The 13,912-nt window shown below is 35.8% G+C and overlaps 2 protein-coding genes across 5 annotated transcripts in view; both read left to right on the top strand.

Moving 5' to 3' along the window:
• Positions 1-468: 468 nt before the first annotated feature.
• Positions 469-8,166, top strand: tra2b (transformer 2 beta homolog). Of its 2 annotated transcripts, none has more exons than XM_026272183.1 (8): positions 469-663; positions 2,060-2,187; positions 2,742-2,907; positions 2,998-3,186; positions 3,406-3,521; positions 4,568-4,666; positions 7,598-7,671; positions 7,813-8,166. In XM_026272183.1, the coding sequence occupies exons 1-8, from the start codon at positions 631-633 to the stop codon at positions 7,821-7,823; spliced, it is 816 nt and encodes a 271-aa protein (XP_026127968.1). In that variant the 5' UTR covers positions 469-630; the 3' UTR covers positions 7,824-8,166. The 2 variants fall into 2 exon arrangements, with proteins under 2 accessions (XP_026127968.1, XP_026127967.1); XM_026272182.1 differs by having other exon boundaries at positions 473-663; positions 4,568-4,675.
• Positions 8,167-9,820: 1,654 nt separating this feature from the next.
• The window catches only part of igf2bp2a (insulin-like growth factor 2 mRNA binding protein 2a), a 56,042-nt gene continuing 51,950 nt past the window's right edge, over positions 9,821-13,912 (top strand). For 2 of the 3 annotated variants that reach the window (XM_026272178.1, XM_026272177.1), the window contains exons 1-2: positions 9,821-10,215; positions 11,271-11,331. In XM_026272178.1, the coding sequence (XP_026127963.1) occupies positions 10,041-10,215; positions 11,271-11,331 (236 nt within the window). In that variant the 5' untranslated portion in view covers positions 9,821-10,040. Of the gene's footprint in view, positions 10,216-10,313; positions 10,645-11,270; positions 11,332-13,912 lie in introns of those variants that run through there. The other variant, XM_026272179.1, reaches the window with a different exon arrangement.

The raw sequence follows: 13,912 nt of genomic DNA, 5'->3' as shown, positions 1-13,912 counted from the left end.
AAGGAATCATATATAACGTGTATATATATATATATATATATATATATATATGGAATCAAATAAAATATACATGTGTAAAATATACAAAAAAGTATTGGAGTATACCGTTACTTCAAACAGTCAAGTGAAGAAAACAGTTTCCCATTCATATAATTTCTAGTGTAGTGAATGTGGGAAAAATTACTATCAGCGCCGTCCAATCGATGTCTTGCACGGATAACCTCTTTTATATATCGACCAATCAGGTCCTTGCTTACTGAGTAGTAAAGAATCTTTTCGAAATAGGAACAGCCACCCCGCATTTGATACCAGTCGGATGGTTTTTTTTTTATCCATTGCTCTATGCAAAATGAATTGAATACAGCTCTGGTAGTGTAAACCATATGTTTATTATAGATGTATAAATAATGTAAAGTCTTTGACAATAAGCTTTTATCTGTGTATTATTTTCAACGCCCTCTTCCGGACGTTGCTCCGTGGGAGTGGAAACGCTGGTTTCTAAATGAAGCCTCTACGGCCGAGAAAAGCGCTCGATCCGTCGTTTCTTCGTTTGGACACTCTGTTTGTGTTTCATTATCTGTGATTTCTCTTGCAGTGCTACCATTGCAGCGTAATACATACTAAACAAAAATGAGTGACGCCGAGAAGGAATTCGTTGAGCGGGTATGTAGTATTTCTTGTACTGTTTTGTTTTTGTTAGTTTTTTGCACGCGCTCGTTTTTTTTCTAGCAATGCCTTCCATGTTGTGTGCTAGCCAGCAGGACTGAGTCAGGCGGGCTTCATTCATTTTGTAAAATCTGATCTGATCTTATTAATGTAGAAATGCAATGATTTTATAACGTCTTTAGAAACTTAATAAAATGTTTTAACTACTAACGTTACATATATGGATATCGGCTAAAGTACGTTACGTTAGCCAGCTTCAGTACTAGCAGACCGTCAGTTTTTGCTTTTTCAATATTAAAGCAATTTGTTTTAACATTACTGTTTGAACCAAATGTAGTTTTGTCTTCGCATGTATTCGATATAACCTGTATGAGTAACACTTGCTGCTCGAGAGAAGGTCATCCTGAGCCTTAAAGTTAATCTCACATGCACAAAATGCTAATTCGTTTCAAAACCACGTGCGCTTTTAATATTATAACGACATTAGTATTTTGCTAATATTGTAACATAACAGTAGACTTGATATGTAACGTATTAGGCATATCGGAATTATTCTTTCAAATCCTTCAAGTTGACTTAGATTACTTTATGTAATATTACAAGAAATGCAGTTAAGTATTATTTTGTAATTGGAGTAATATGCATGCATTCACAAGGCTCAGGATGCACCTGTAAGTATCTAATTGCTCTTCATGATGGATATTCAAGCTCACTTTTCATTTCTGTTGGTTGTGATGTCTAGTGTTAACACAATCTTCATCCTTTTTTTTGTTTTTTTTGTTTTTTGTTTTTGTTAAGGTTAAGGTTGGAAGAAGAAAAAATCTGAATGAAGTCAAATGTCAAGTTGTTAATGCAAATAATTTGAAGCTGAATTTTCAGTGCATGCTAATTTTCGGAGCAAAAGAAGTCCCCATATAGCATTTATGGGCATTGAGAGAAAAGAGGGAAGAGGAATGAAGTCAGAAATGAAATTGAAACTGAAGAAAGAAGAAAAGATATGTTATGAAGTTAAGATCAGAAGTTATCTGGGATAAGATGACACAGCGCTAAGTAACTCTTAGTATGTTTGTCCCATGCGTGCATGCAAACATCTTCTGTTGTCCATTTGTATTACAATAGTTAATATTGTCCTGTAGCATGACAGATTTACAGGTAGTAATTTTCATAATAATGCATAACATTTCAAAAATCTACCAATTTCAATGTTGTAAGTGCTTCAAAGTCATTTTAGGCTATTAACACTAGTTCCTGAACCTGCAGGGAAAAGGCCACTGCATATTATCCTAGTCTAGAATGCTCTCGGACTCATTTATATGCATACAGTAATTAGTTAAACATTCTCAGTTTTACCATGTTTTCTGGCTCAAACATGATTTGGATGTGGTTGGTTTAGGAGTCCCGTTCGACCTCTAGGAGCCCAAGTCCTAAAGGATCTGCTAAGTCAGCCAGTCGCTCACCTGCTCGGTCGAAAGAGGGATCCCACCACTCCAAGTCCCGCTCGCGCTCCAGGTCCAAGACTCGGTGAGGATTTCTAGATCTATGTTTTTTAGGTCAAACAATCTGCATCTGAAAGCAAGGGTCTTCAACGTGTCCTTAATAATAAACGTTATTTGTATAGCACCGTCAGTACAAGGAATGATGTTCAAAGTGGTTTAGAAAAAAAAAAAAAAAAAGCTGTTGCGTTTGATTAAGTCTTAAACTACATGTCATTTGAAACGGTTGAAATGTCTTTGTGGCTCAGCTACTAGTGGAATTCACAGTACACAGAGTTTCAGAGTAGAAGTCACATCTGCTGCTTTCCAGTTAAAAGTAGAAACGATGTTTGGGCCAGATTTAAAAAAAAAAAAAAAAAAAAAAAAGGTTCCCTCCCCACCCAGGACTTTGATTTTAAGCACTCTGCAGTTGATCATTTTACATCATGCATTGGTAGCAACTTGATATATAATGAAACTGAAGCCGGAGGTTCTTGTCTGTCTAAGAAGTTGAAGACCGGACTTATCACTTGGTAACTTGATAGTCTCCCTGTCTGTTGTTTTTTACGGTGCTCTTTTTCATTTTACTCCATCCTTCTGCAGGTCCCGTTCCCATCGGAGCTCTCGCCGACAATACAGTCGCTCCCGTTCACGCTCTCATTCTCGCCGGAGACGTTCACGCAGCCGCTCACACAGCAGTGAATATCGTCGCCGCCGCAGTCATAGTCATTCTCCTATGTCCAACCGTAGACGACACCTTGGAGATCGGGTGACACAACGAGTCGAATCCATACATGATGTTCTATGCAGCATTTTCATAGTGCTATATTGTAATCTGTACCGTTTTTTTCACCTTTAGGTAAACCCAGACCCAAACAGCTGCCTGGGAGTGTTTGGCCTGAGCCTGTACACCACAGAGAGAGACCTGAGGGATGTCTTCTCCAAGTTTGGCCCTCTGAGTGAAGTCAACATTGTGTATGACCAGCAGTCTCGACGCTCCAGGGGCTTTGCCTTTGTCTACTTTGAGAACAGAGAAGATTCAAAAGAGGTGAATTTTTCCAGCTGAATAGTAAACATGCAATTTAGCTGCAAAATCTGATTGGTTAATAAACTGCAGCTGTCTTTTGTATAGATTTCCATAAAGCAAAAGGTATATTGCTGAAATCACTAATTGATCATTTTTTACATAGTTTTTCCAATTGCTTGATTCAGACGGTTAAATTGTTGTGTGCTCAGTATGGGTTATTCTAGTCTGTTTTGGTTTTAGGCTAAGGAGCGTGCAAATGGTATGGAACTAGATGGCCGTAGAATCAGAGTCGACTACTCGATTACCAAGAGGCCACACACACCTACTCCAGGAATATACATGGGGAGACCAACATAGTGAGTCCGATTCCTTGCAGTCTGTTTAATCACTCTCTCAAATAAATCATCTGAATGTTCTAGATGACAAACACTGATAATCAGTAAATTTAGGTGGGTCGTAGTGCTAGTTTATAATAAACTCAAAAAAACTTGATAGTCCTTAATGTTGACTGACAGGCTCCAAGTACACACACACACAGAATTATTGCCTTAATATTGTCTCCGAATGTTTTTTTTAGAATATTACAAGCTGTAGAGGAATTTAAGTGAGGAAACTGATATCATGTCTCCTCTCAAAACAAACATTAATCAAACACATCAAAACTATATAAACACTTTTCAAGTGAGCACATTTGAATTAAAGGATTAACACTTTTAAATTAATTTAAAACCTCTACTCCACAAAGAAAAAAGGCTAGTTTCTGACTTTGTGCCTTTTTCATAAAACAAGTTGACTGAATAAGCCAGGTTTATTTCAGTTAGTCTGACGTATTGTCAGATGATTTGGTTCAAAATAAGCCAGAGTACCTGAAATAAGCCTGGCTTATTTGGTAAACTTGTTTTATGAATCAGGCCCCTGATGCAGACATAGAGCTGTAACTGACTGATATTGTCCTGGTCTGGAATGAGAAAATAAGTGGAGCAATTTCAAAACCGTTTAAATGGCTCTCAATTAGAGCGTGCTGCAGTTTCACTTTTCACCACAGATTTACATAAAATTTGTGGGGCGCTGTTAAGTTTGGGAGGACACCGGCACAACCACTAGTAACATTTTACACGCCTGCCATGCATTTTAATATCCTGCGCACCTTGATTTACAATTGTCAAGAAAAAGAAAATCCAAAAAATTATTTGTTGCAGAATGCTGAACATATTTGTAGTTTATTATTTATTCTGCTCATATAGAGGTCTGTGTTTTGGGTGTATATTTTGGTGGGGCTCTGCTCTTACTGATTATCCATGCCTGCTGATAACTGAATATCTCTGTTATGGTAAAAGGTCTTGAGCAGTGTTGTGTATTTCAGTGATCAATGTTGAATTCAAATCATTTTTCTTGTGTGCAGTGGCGGAGGCCCGAGTGTAAGCCGTCGCCGTGATCACTATGATCGAAGCTATGAGCGTGGATATGATCGCTATGATGAACGTGACTACTACAACAGCAGGTCATACAGGTGATTCCCCTACTGTTCAACAGTCAGTATGTCTTTGTAGAGACATCCCACAATCCTACATTGCTCAACAATAAGGATTCCTCCCTGCTGGGAGAGTGGATTAGATTTGTGCTTAACCAGATGATTTTGTTACTCATTTCACTACAAAATATTTGATGTTAAATATGCAGTAAATTGTAAAACACACTACCATGCTAAGAAAAGGTTTAAAGATAAGTTTTTTTTTTTAATACATATACAGAAAAGACATATAATGACTTCCAAAGGATCATGGGACACTAAAGACTGGCATAATTCTGCTGAATATTCAGTTTAGTCATTATAGGAATAAATTGTTTTAAACTATTTAAAATTTTAATGTTATTTGACAATATTAATGTTTTTAAACTGTATTTTTTATATTTAAAAAAATGCATTCAATATACATTTTCTTTACAAAAATGTTGACATTGATTTTAATTTTATTAAATTTTTTATTTTTTTAATTCTCAGAAATATCTAAATGCTATGCAGCTATAATTATAAAGTAAATAAAAAAATGTTTTACTGATTTTTTTTATTTTATTTTTTATATCAGTTTATAATTAGTAAATTCCTACAGGAATATCACAGATCATATTTTTTGAACATGCTAATCTCTGTTAGAAAGCTAAATAACAGTACACATAGCTTTTACATGAGCAGAGATTATTTTCAGTTGATTCTAGAAAAACAAAAATTGTATGAGATTAGTGAAGGTAAAGTGTACAGTTGATGAGCACCACTGGTCAAATCGGGCAAGTGACAGTTGATTCATCTGGCCTGAAACACTCACACACTCACACACTGGCTTCAGGACAGCTGCTTATTCTTACTGTTGAGCCCTGGGGTGTATTCCAAAAAGCTGGTTATGTGACATACCCAGGTATGTGCGAGGATAAGCGAGAAGTGCACAACATTATATAATATCACGTTAACACTTTAGAATACTGTTTCTTACTTACTACATAACTAATAAGGAGTTATTGAAGAACTAACAGGTGATTATTCATTAAAACTTAACTCACTAGATGTGTTAATTAATCAGTGTGTAATATAATTTGATTGTGTTAAGTAACAGTTAGCTAATCAATAACTAATGTATTGTCATACCTCCTGAAGAACTACTATTAATTATCTACTAGTTAGGGTTCAAGAAAATAACTATGAACTAACTACTAATGAACAGTTTTACACAATAACATTGAATTGTGACCATTTCATATAAATGTTATTAGCAATAGTAGTAGTAGTATGAAAATGCAATATTAATAAATGCAGAGGTTTTGTCTGTGTAGTGAATTGTTTTGTGAGTGTGTTTTGTAAGAAATAAGATTCCAAAAGGAACCCCAGCACGACTCCAGTGCCTTACAATAGTTTTTTATATTTTATATACAGTACTGTATGTGTGCCTCCTCAGCATATACCACATTATCATTAATTAAATTTCTGTTTGTAAGGCAAAGCCTGAGGAAAAGTGAAAATAGGTATCCAATTTGTAATTAATAAAGAATTATCAAATAATTCTTCAGGACTTATTTTGAACCTGAAACATTAAGATTGTTTTTTTTTTTTTATCTTTAATCAAGATTAGGCCTATTCTAAAGTGAAAATATTTGGAACCCATTAGTAATTAATAAAGAATTATTTGATAATTTCTCAAGAATTACTTAGATTCTGAAACAGTATTCTAAAGTGAAAACATGGGGAGCCCATTAGTAATTAATAATTAATTGTAAAATAATTCTGCAGGAATTATTTTGAACCTGAAACATTAGGCCTATTCTGAAGTGAAAATGTTGAGAACCCATTAGTTATTAATAAAGAATTATCAGATAATTCTGCAGGTATTACTTAGAACCTGAAACAGTATTCTAAAGTGAAAACATAGGGAACCCATTAGTAATTAATAAAGAATTATCAGATATTTCTGCAGGACTTACTTAGAATTTTTCTTGAACCTTAACTTAGTTACTGAGTAGATAGTTACTGATTAGCTAACTGTTACTTAACATCATAAAATAACAATCATAAAATTATATTACATACTAATTAGTTAACACATCTTCCTTAGTAGTTAACAGTAGTGAGTTAAGTGTTACTGAATAATCACCTGCTAGTTCTTCAGTAATTCCTTATATATATTTGTAACATATCTGTATGATATGTTAACGAAGCGCTAATGTAAGTAATAAGTTAATATATTATTCTAATATGGTTATATTTATTTTATTGGCATATGTTATCTGTATAAATTAAGCTTTTTGACAAGGTAATTTATTATATTATATATTGTTACGTTTTTATATATTATCATCTCACATGGATCTGCATTTTCTATAATGTCTAAATTCTAAATCAGAGACATATCTGATATGACTTAATATATAATAAGCATCAAACAAACAATATAATTAATATTCTCAAGGATTAAAGATAAAAAAAAAAAAAAAAAAATAGGCGGCGATATGCACAAAGCATGTAAACGACCAGTGAACAAAAGAAGAAGAAATAAACAGCATGGCGTGCTTTTGTGTCCGTTTCCATAGTGACTAGTGGATTCGTCGCTCTGTTGAGAATGTCTTAAGTCTCAACCAGGAACATACTCTGTGTTCCCGGACATGTTTCTGGAACCTCGTACCTCGAGTAAGCAAGGTTTGGGATTAATGAACTGACAGTTCATGGTATAGTTGCCCATGCTTTCTGGAATACACCCCTGGTCCCATAGACTGCATACTACATCAGTTCACTTTGCAGACAGCAAGGTATTTTTTCACATGAAGCATGTGTACTATGCCTTTGACCTTTTTAAATGGCATGCAGTGCTACAGTTTTGAATGTCACTTCTTTGTTGCGATCTGTAGATGCTGCCGTTTCCATTAAACCTCAGCTCTCTGTTCACAGGAGAAGATCTCCCTCTCCTTACTACGGCCGAGGACCGTACAGGTCAAGATCACGCTCTCGCTCCTACTCCCCTCGTAAGTACTGCACGAACACTACCACTGTAACTTACATCTGTTGTCTCCCTGGCTTTATATTTCGACAGTGCTTCATCTCAACACAGTGGAAATGTGTAAAATAAAACCAAGAATTAAGTAAACCTTTATTTGTTTTTACAGGTCATTACTGAAGTGAAGTTTGACTCCTTTCGCCATCCCTGAAGAGGATTTTGATGACAATGACATTATTGTTGACGTAGATGTTGATTCCTAGTGACATAAGTTTGGATGTACTTTAAAGTCAATCCCTTTGATTTCTTGCCTGAAGGTTTCACATGTCTTTGATTGATCTGGATATTCCAGTAGTTTGAGTATTTGTGAACAGTTGGTTTTTGGTTTTGTTTTGTCCCGATCTGATGCTGAACTTTCGTTTCTTTTATACGATAAAGTGTCCTGCTCACACCCTATTATGTTTTTATGCGTTTTAAGCTTAGCAGTAGTCTTGAAATAAACTGCTTTATACCTCCCACCTGATGTGAGCTTCTGCTTGAATCATTCAGAGCATTGAAATCTGTGTTTCAACCCTACTGAAATCCTTGTTGTAGTGTTCAGAATCAGAAGTGAGATGAATCCACTGCAGATTTATGGACTGCATATTTATTCAATGCATACACATTTTCTCATAAGACATTTGCCTTGAGCTACAGTGAAATTAATACTTTTATTGAATAGAAATGCTATAACACCATTGCCTGAGCTCTGTTCCAATTTATGTCTCAGTACCTCAGAGAATATATTGGTAATAATAGGATCATCTAAAGTACTTCTCCAGTATGTGTAAAAATGTAGTTTAAAGTACTCAGGGATTTAGCATTAATTTGGACATGGTGTGGGTGTGCTTTAGCTGACCAGTCTGGGATTTCCTACTTTTACTGTGCCTGGCTCTTGGAGGGATTTTAATTGGCTTTCTGAAGTTCTGAAATCAGCATTATTAATATATTTAAGGTGTTTTTAAGCAGCACAAACTGACATTAACTGGTCCCTGTTTAGTCACCGATTGTGTAATAAGGAAAGATTAAGCTGTTGTAACACTTTTGTTACTCGGCACAGCTGCATTTGGAGACCTATAATGTTGTAGGGTCTTATTTGGAGCTCTGATAAATAATGTTTTGGGGACACAGGAGAAAACCCCAGTATACTGCAATACAGAGCAATCCTGTTCTTGATGTATAGTCTTCTAAATACAGAAATCAGCAGAGGGGTGCAAACAAAATTTCAGGTAAAATACCTTATGTTAGAATCCCCCCACAGACTGACTTTCAGCATACCATTGCAATAAATGAAATCATCTGGATATTCAATAACAATTTATTAATTTGGAATATATAAATATACACATACACAAACACACACACATGGAATAAAAAAATAGTTATCTTTAGAAGGCTCTTACTACAATCTACATAAGGGGAATCAATGCATTATATTCATATATATATATATATATATATATATATATATATATATATATATATATATATATATATATATATATATATATACAACGCTCATGCACCTCCTAAATCATAATTCCATAAGGTTTCTTCACATTCCTGTTTCTTTTCCATTGACATGGGCGTTCCCAGAGAAAGTCCCATTTTCCAGCTGCTATTCTCTTAAGAGTCTGTGCTTACAGCGTTACAGTCCCAATTATTAATCGTAGATTAAATATCGAATCAAACACGAAGACTGTACACCATTATAAAACAAACAACGAGTTATTGTCACAAGGGTCAGAAGAAAACGCCCATCAATCCACAACACCCTAAATACGCCAATCAATGGAAATGAAAGCTGCTTCTGAAAATGATTTAAATACGCATACATCCGTTTATTAACACAAGCTGAGACCTGTTATTACAATATATATATATATATATATATATATATATATATATATATATATATATATATATATATATATATATATATAGACTTGAAGAGACATTCTCTCTCTGTAAGTGGATTTAAATGAACTAACCCTCCTGTGTTGCTTACTGAGTCTTATCATTATACTTTATCCAATGATTTATGGTGGCAAATTGAAACCTCAAAAGTGAATTTGTGATATTTAAGAGCGGTTTTATTTAGAGGCGGCGCTTGTTGGCAACAGAGTAACGTAACGACACTTTTTTTCAATCCCAGTAAAAGAGTTTGAGCAGGAACAGAGTTGTGTACATGTAGCAGGGGGTCCGCTGCATCTGGGGGTGACTGCTGATTTTCAGCACGTTTATTTTTTATTTATTTTTTTTCTATTTTATTTTCTCATTATTTTCCTTACTTCGAGCAATCCATTGCACGCGCGCGCGCGCCGATATATTTGGACGTACAGATTTTTAGTATAGACCATGAACAAACTCTATGTGGGGAATCTGAGTCCTTTGGTGACCGTGGAGGACCTGAAGCAGCTCTTCGGCGAGAGGAAGCTTCCCGTGACCGACCAGGTCTTGCTCAAATCCGGCTATGCCTTCGTGGACTTCCCCGACCAGAACTGGGCGATTAAAGCCATCGAAACTCTGTCCGGTAAGTGCGTTTTTCAACTCGCGCGAAGTCGCGGTTATATATATGCCTTGGACTGACACCGTAAATGACTTTCTTGGAAAGGAAAAGAAAAAGTAACGCTCGCGCAACAGCCGCGCGCTGCTCTCGTTCTTCGCAACTGCGCGAATGAACGCCGCGAGCTCAATTACACTCGAGCTCGCTCGCTTCCAACGCGCGATACAAGTTGAATTTATGCTAGAAATCTTTAAATGTACGCTTGTTTCGCCTAGCCGAGGTGCTGAACGGGGGTGATTTCTCAGCCAACGGCCCATAGGAATGTATCGGATGGGTCTGATGCTCCGGTGGCAGGCATAATTATTTTCCAGTTATTTTTTGTCTTGATTTTATTGAAAAGAAGCGAGCGACCTGAGCGAGAAGAAGGCGTCACATGCATGTTCCTATGGTGTCCAGGTATGTTTTTACGAGGTGTCTTAAAGGTGGGTGATGGGGGTCTGGAGGAAAGTGCTAATAAACAGGTAGCTGGGGGGGACGGAGGTGAGATGCCAATTTTTTTTTGTGCTGCGCCAGGCCACTCATACACAACAGATGCACAGTACAACACCTCTATATTCTTCTTCCACGCTCGCGAGTCGTTGTGCATGCAACAGAAAAGTAAACATCCAAACCTCCTTGAAGAAACGGGGCAAATTTAGGCAGAGGAGTCGTATCCTTTGACCTCCCATTCTTTAAACTCTCCTCAATGCTCGTTTGTGGTTAGTGGGAGTGGAAAGCATGGCTGCCCATTCTTCAAATCGTATCAGCTCATCAAGCATTTCGCATAATAGGAAATGTGGTAAAAATATTACACCTTACATGTAGACATATTAATTGTAGACATGATAAAACTCAATACGTCGACGACGTGCATTTATAAGCACAGACTTGCACGTGTGATTGTATCCCACGTATTTACGTCGCACGCACGGATGTTTGTTTTATAAACGGGGTAAAAACGCTGAAATACATAATTCAGCAGCGTCTATAATGTACTGGAGGAATGCAATTTTGTGATCATTTATTTTGTTTCTCGCTTGCAGGGAAAGTTGAATTACATGGGAAAGTGATCGAGGTCGACTACTCTGTTCCTAAAAAACTAAGGTAATAATTTTGCTTTATTTATATGCTTTTGCAGTGGAAAGGTGCATGAACTGACGCATCTGGAAGTTGGCTGTGCAGTGTTTTGTCTTTATGAAGCTGTGATGTGTAGGGAAAATTAAATTTTCATTTTAGGTTATTTTGTGCATTTGTCCCTCAGCATAGCCTTAATTTTTAATGCCATGTTCTTCTTGTCTGCTCATTTTATTTGACTTGTATTTTTAATTTATACATTTCTTGTCAGGGTTAATAAGCACTCATACTGTCACAGTATTATGGCCTGGACTCAAAATACGCTGTTTTGCCTTAGTTATGAACTGTAAAAGCGCTGTCTTCATGTATCAAGCGTAGAAATAATATTGATTTTGGGTGTTTCTTTACATAATTTATTAGATTTTACCTGATTAATTAAAATAAAATTAAAAAAAGCTTTAAGAACACGTCGTGTTTTACATGCAATAGCTCCAGGTAGTAAATGTCAGTATGGAGATTAAGTTTTAATCGAAACATATCTGAAATCTGACATTATTCGCCCTTTTTCTTACGCTTGAATTGTACAAGAGCAAGATCATTGTGCATGACCTCATGGCGCATGTTTAGGCCCTTCCGAGGTCCACGTGATTTCCCCTATAGGCCCTGCGTTTGTGTTCCACGGGAGGGCGGCATCGAAATGGCTAGAAAACAACCCACAACCTTGAGATGTAAGGACTCGTGTAAAATTACATGTACAGACTTACAGTTCATGTCAAAAGCGCTCCTGTTACGGCCTCTCCTTGTCAGACAAGGCGTCACTCACAACGCTTAAATCGAAAAATCACCTTGCTATAAAGGTGTAGAAGCGTTGTTTCGTCAAACATGTTAATACTGGTCTCTGGCGCATCAGAGGGTCGCGTGTAACTCGGGGAGCGTGTTGCACAAAGTGCGCAGTCAAGATGGCCAGTCTTTGATTTGGAAGAGTCGGCCATGCTGCTGCTAGAGTCAACCTAACATGACTGAAAGCAGCATGCACGAGCAGAACGCGTGTGTGTGCAGCTCGTTCTAGAACGTTGAACGCAGTTCCAGAATGCTTCTAGAATTTTCAGTGTAATCTGAAGCGAGCTGGAGCGGCTCAGTTTACACATGTGCGAGATTTGGACGCATTTATGTCGTAATATAACCCTCACACACAAGGCGCGTATGTGTTAGATATGATAATGCAGTCTCCCATGCCCACATTATCCGTGATTATAGGTATTTCGGTTATTATTGACGTCAGTGTAATATTACAGTGCATTTTAGTTTATACGTAACATTACTGAGCATTGCTAATATAACGTACATTACGCATGTGACGTGGATATTCAGTGGAGCAGCACATACGTGAAGTTTTGCTGTTGTGATTATCGATATTTAATAGAATCCTTGGTGTATTTTGTGTTTAATATCGAGTGTGTTTAGTAACAGCTGTTTATAGTATTTATATCTAAATTATATATCCATACTGTGTTAAATTACCTTGGAGAAAACCTACTCTTTCAAAATGTAAATAAATGACTGAATAGTTGTCATGTCATTAGCATTTAACACAGCTTTAAAGATTTTAATGCCATTTAGTTTAAGGCTATGCCATCTATCTTACATATATCTGATTCTTACTTTTTTATATATATACACTTGCCTTAATAAATTATAACAGCCTATCAGTTATTTTATTGTTTGGCAGTTGTTTAACACTGGCTTTTTTCTGTAAGACTTTAGAAATTGATATACATGCTGACATTAAACTCTCCTGATAAACTGGTTTCTTTTAAGAGAGGCTATATTAAAAATACAAAATTAAAGATACGGTATTAGCTCACATCAGTTTGAATGTTTATTATGTTATATTGTGCCTTTGCTGAACAGACTTTACAGTTTACAGAAATAATTAAAATTGTCTTTGTGATTTGTATTAAGTAGTTATAATATTGCTGTTTTTGATAAATAATATTACATGTAAATATATTTTAATATAGCATCCAATACAATGTAAAAAAATATCTAAATGATCAGATTAGAATATGACAAAATAGATACATACATTTTAAACAAGTATTGTTTTTGCCAAATTGGCTTATTGATGTGTAAGTTATCAACTACTGTTTGATTGTGTCAGAATTTCATGAGAAATGATTTTAAAGTCTTTACCTTCTACCTGAGCATTTAGTCAGTTGTCTGAAAAGGAAATATAAATTTTACATAAAATTGTAATAACTCATTTTAATAATATAGCACATCTGTAACAATTGTTACAATTTATTGTTTTCACAGGTTTTCATATAAAATAAATTGTATAACTAATTATTAGTGTGTGAATAAAGAATCATTTCTAAGATAATTATTTAAAAATATATATTTTATTGCATATCTATTTAGAACAGAAATGTCCTAGTATTTTCATGGAGTTTGTGAAAGTTCTACTGCAGTGGTTTTATGGGTTTGCAAAATGTCTTGAATAGCAGCTGCACTTTCCCTTGTTGAATGTTACTTTTAGATTCTTACATTTTGGCTTAAATTAAGCAGTGCTTTACTGAGCAGGATTCTCCCTGTTTTCATGTGATGTTTT

Source organism: Carassius auratus, chromosome 9 (genome assembly GCF_003368295.1).
Source record: "Carassius auratus strain Wakin chromosome 9, ASM336829v1, whole genome shotgun sequence".
Lineage (NCBI taxonomy): Eukaryota > Metazoa > Chordata > Actinopteri > Cypriniformes > Cyprinidae > Carassius > Carassius auratus.
This window is presented reverse-complemented; position numbering and strand designations above follow the sequence as displayed.

Excerpts from the sequence above, each read along its gene's own strand:
- tra2b (XM_026272182.1), top strand. The coding sequence starts at position 631 with ATGAGTGACGCCGAGAAGGAATTCGTTGAGCGG. Across the intron at positions 664-2,059 it reads AGAAGGAATTCGTTGAGCGG|GAGTCCCGTTCGACCTCTAG; the intron begins GTATGTAGTATT and ends TGGTTGGTTTAG. Across the intron at positions 2,188-2,741 it reads CGCTCCAGGTCCAAGACTCG|GTCCCGTTCCCATCGGAGCT; the intron begins GTGAGGATTTCT and ends ATCCTTCTGCAG.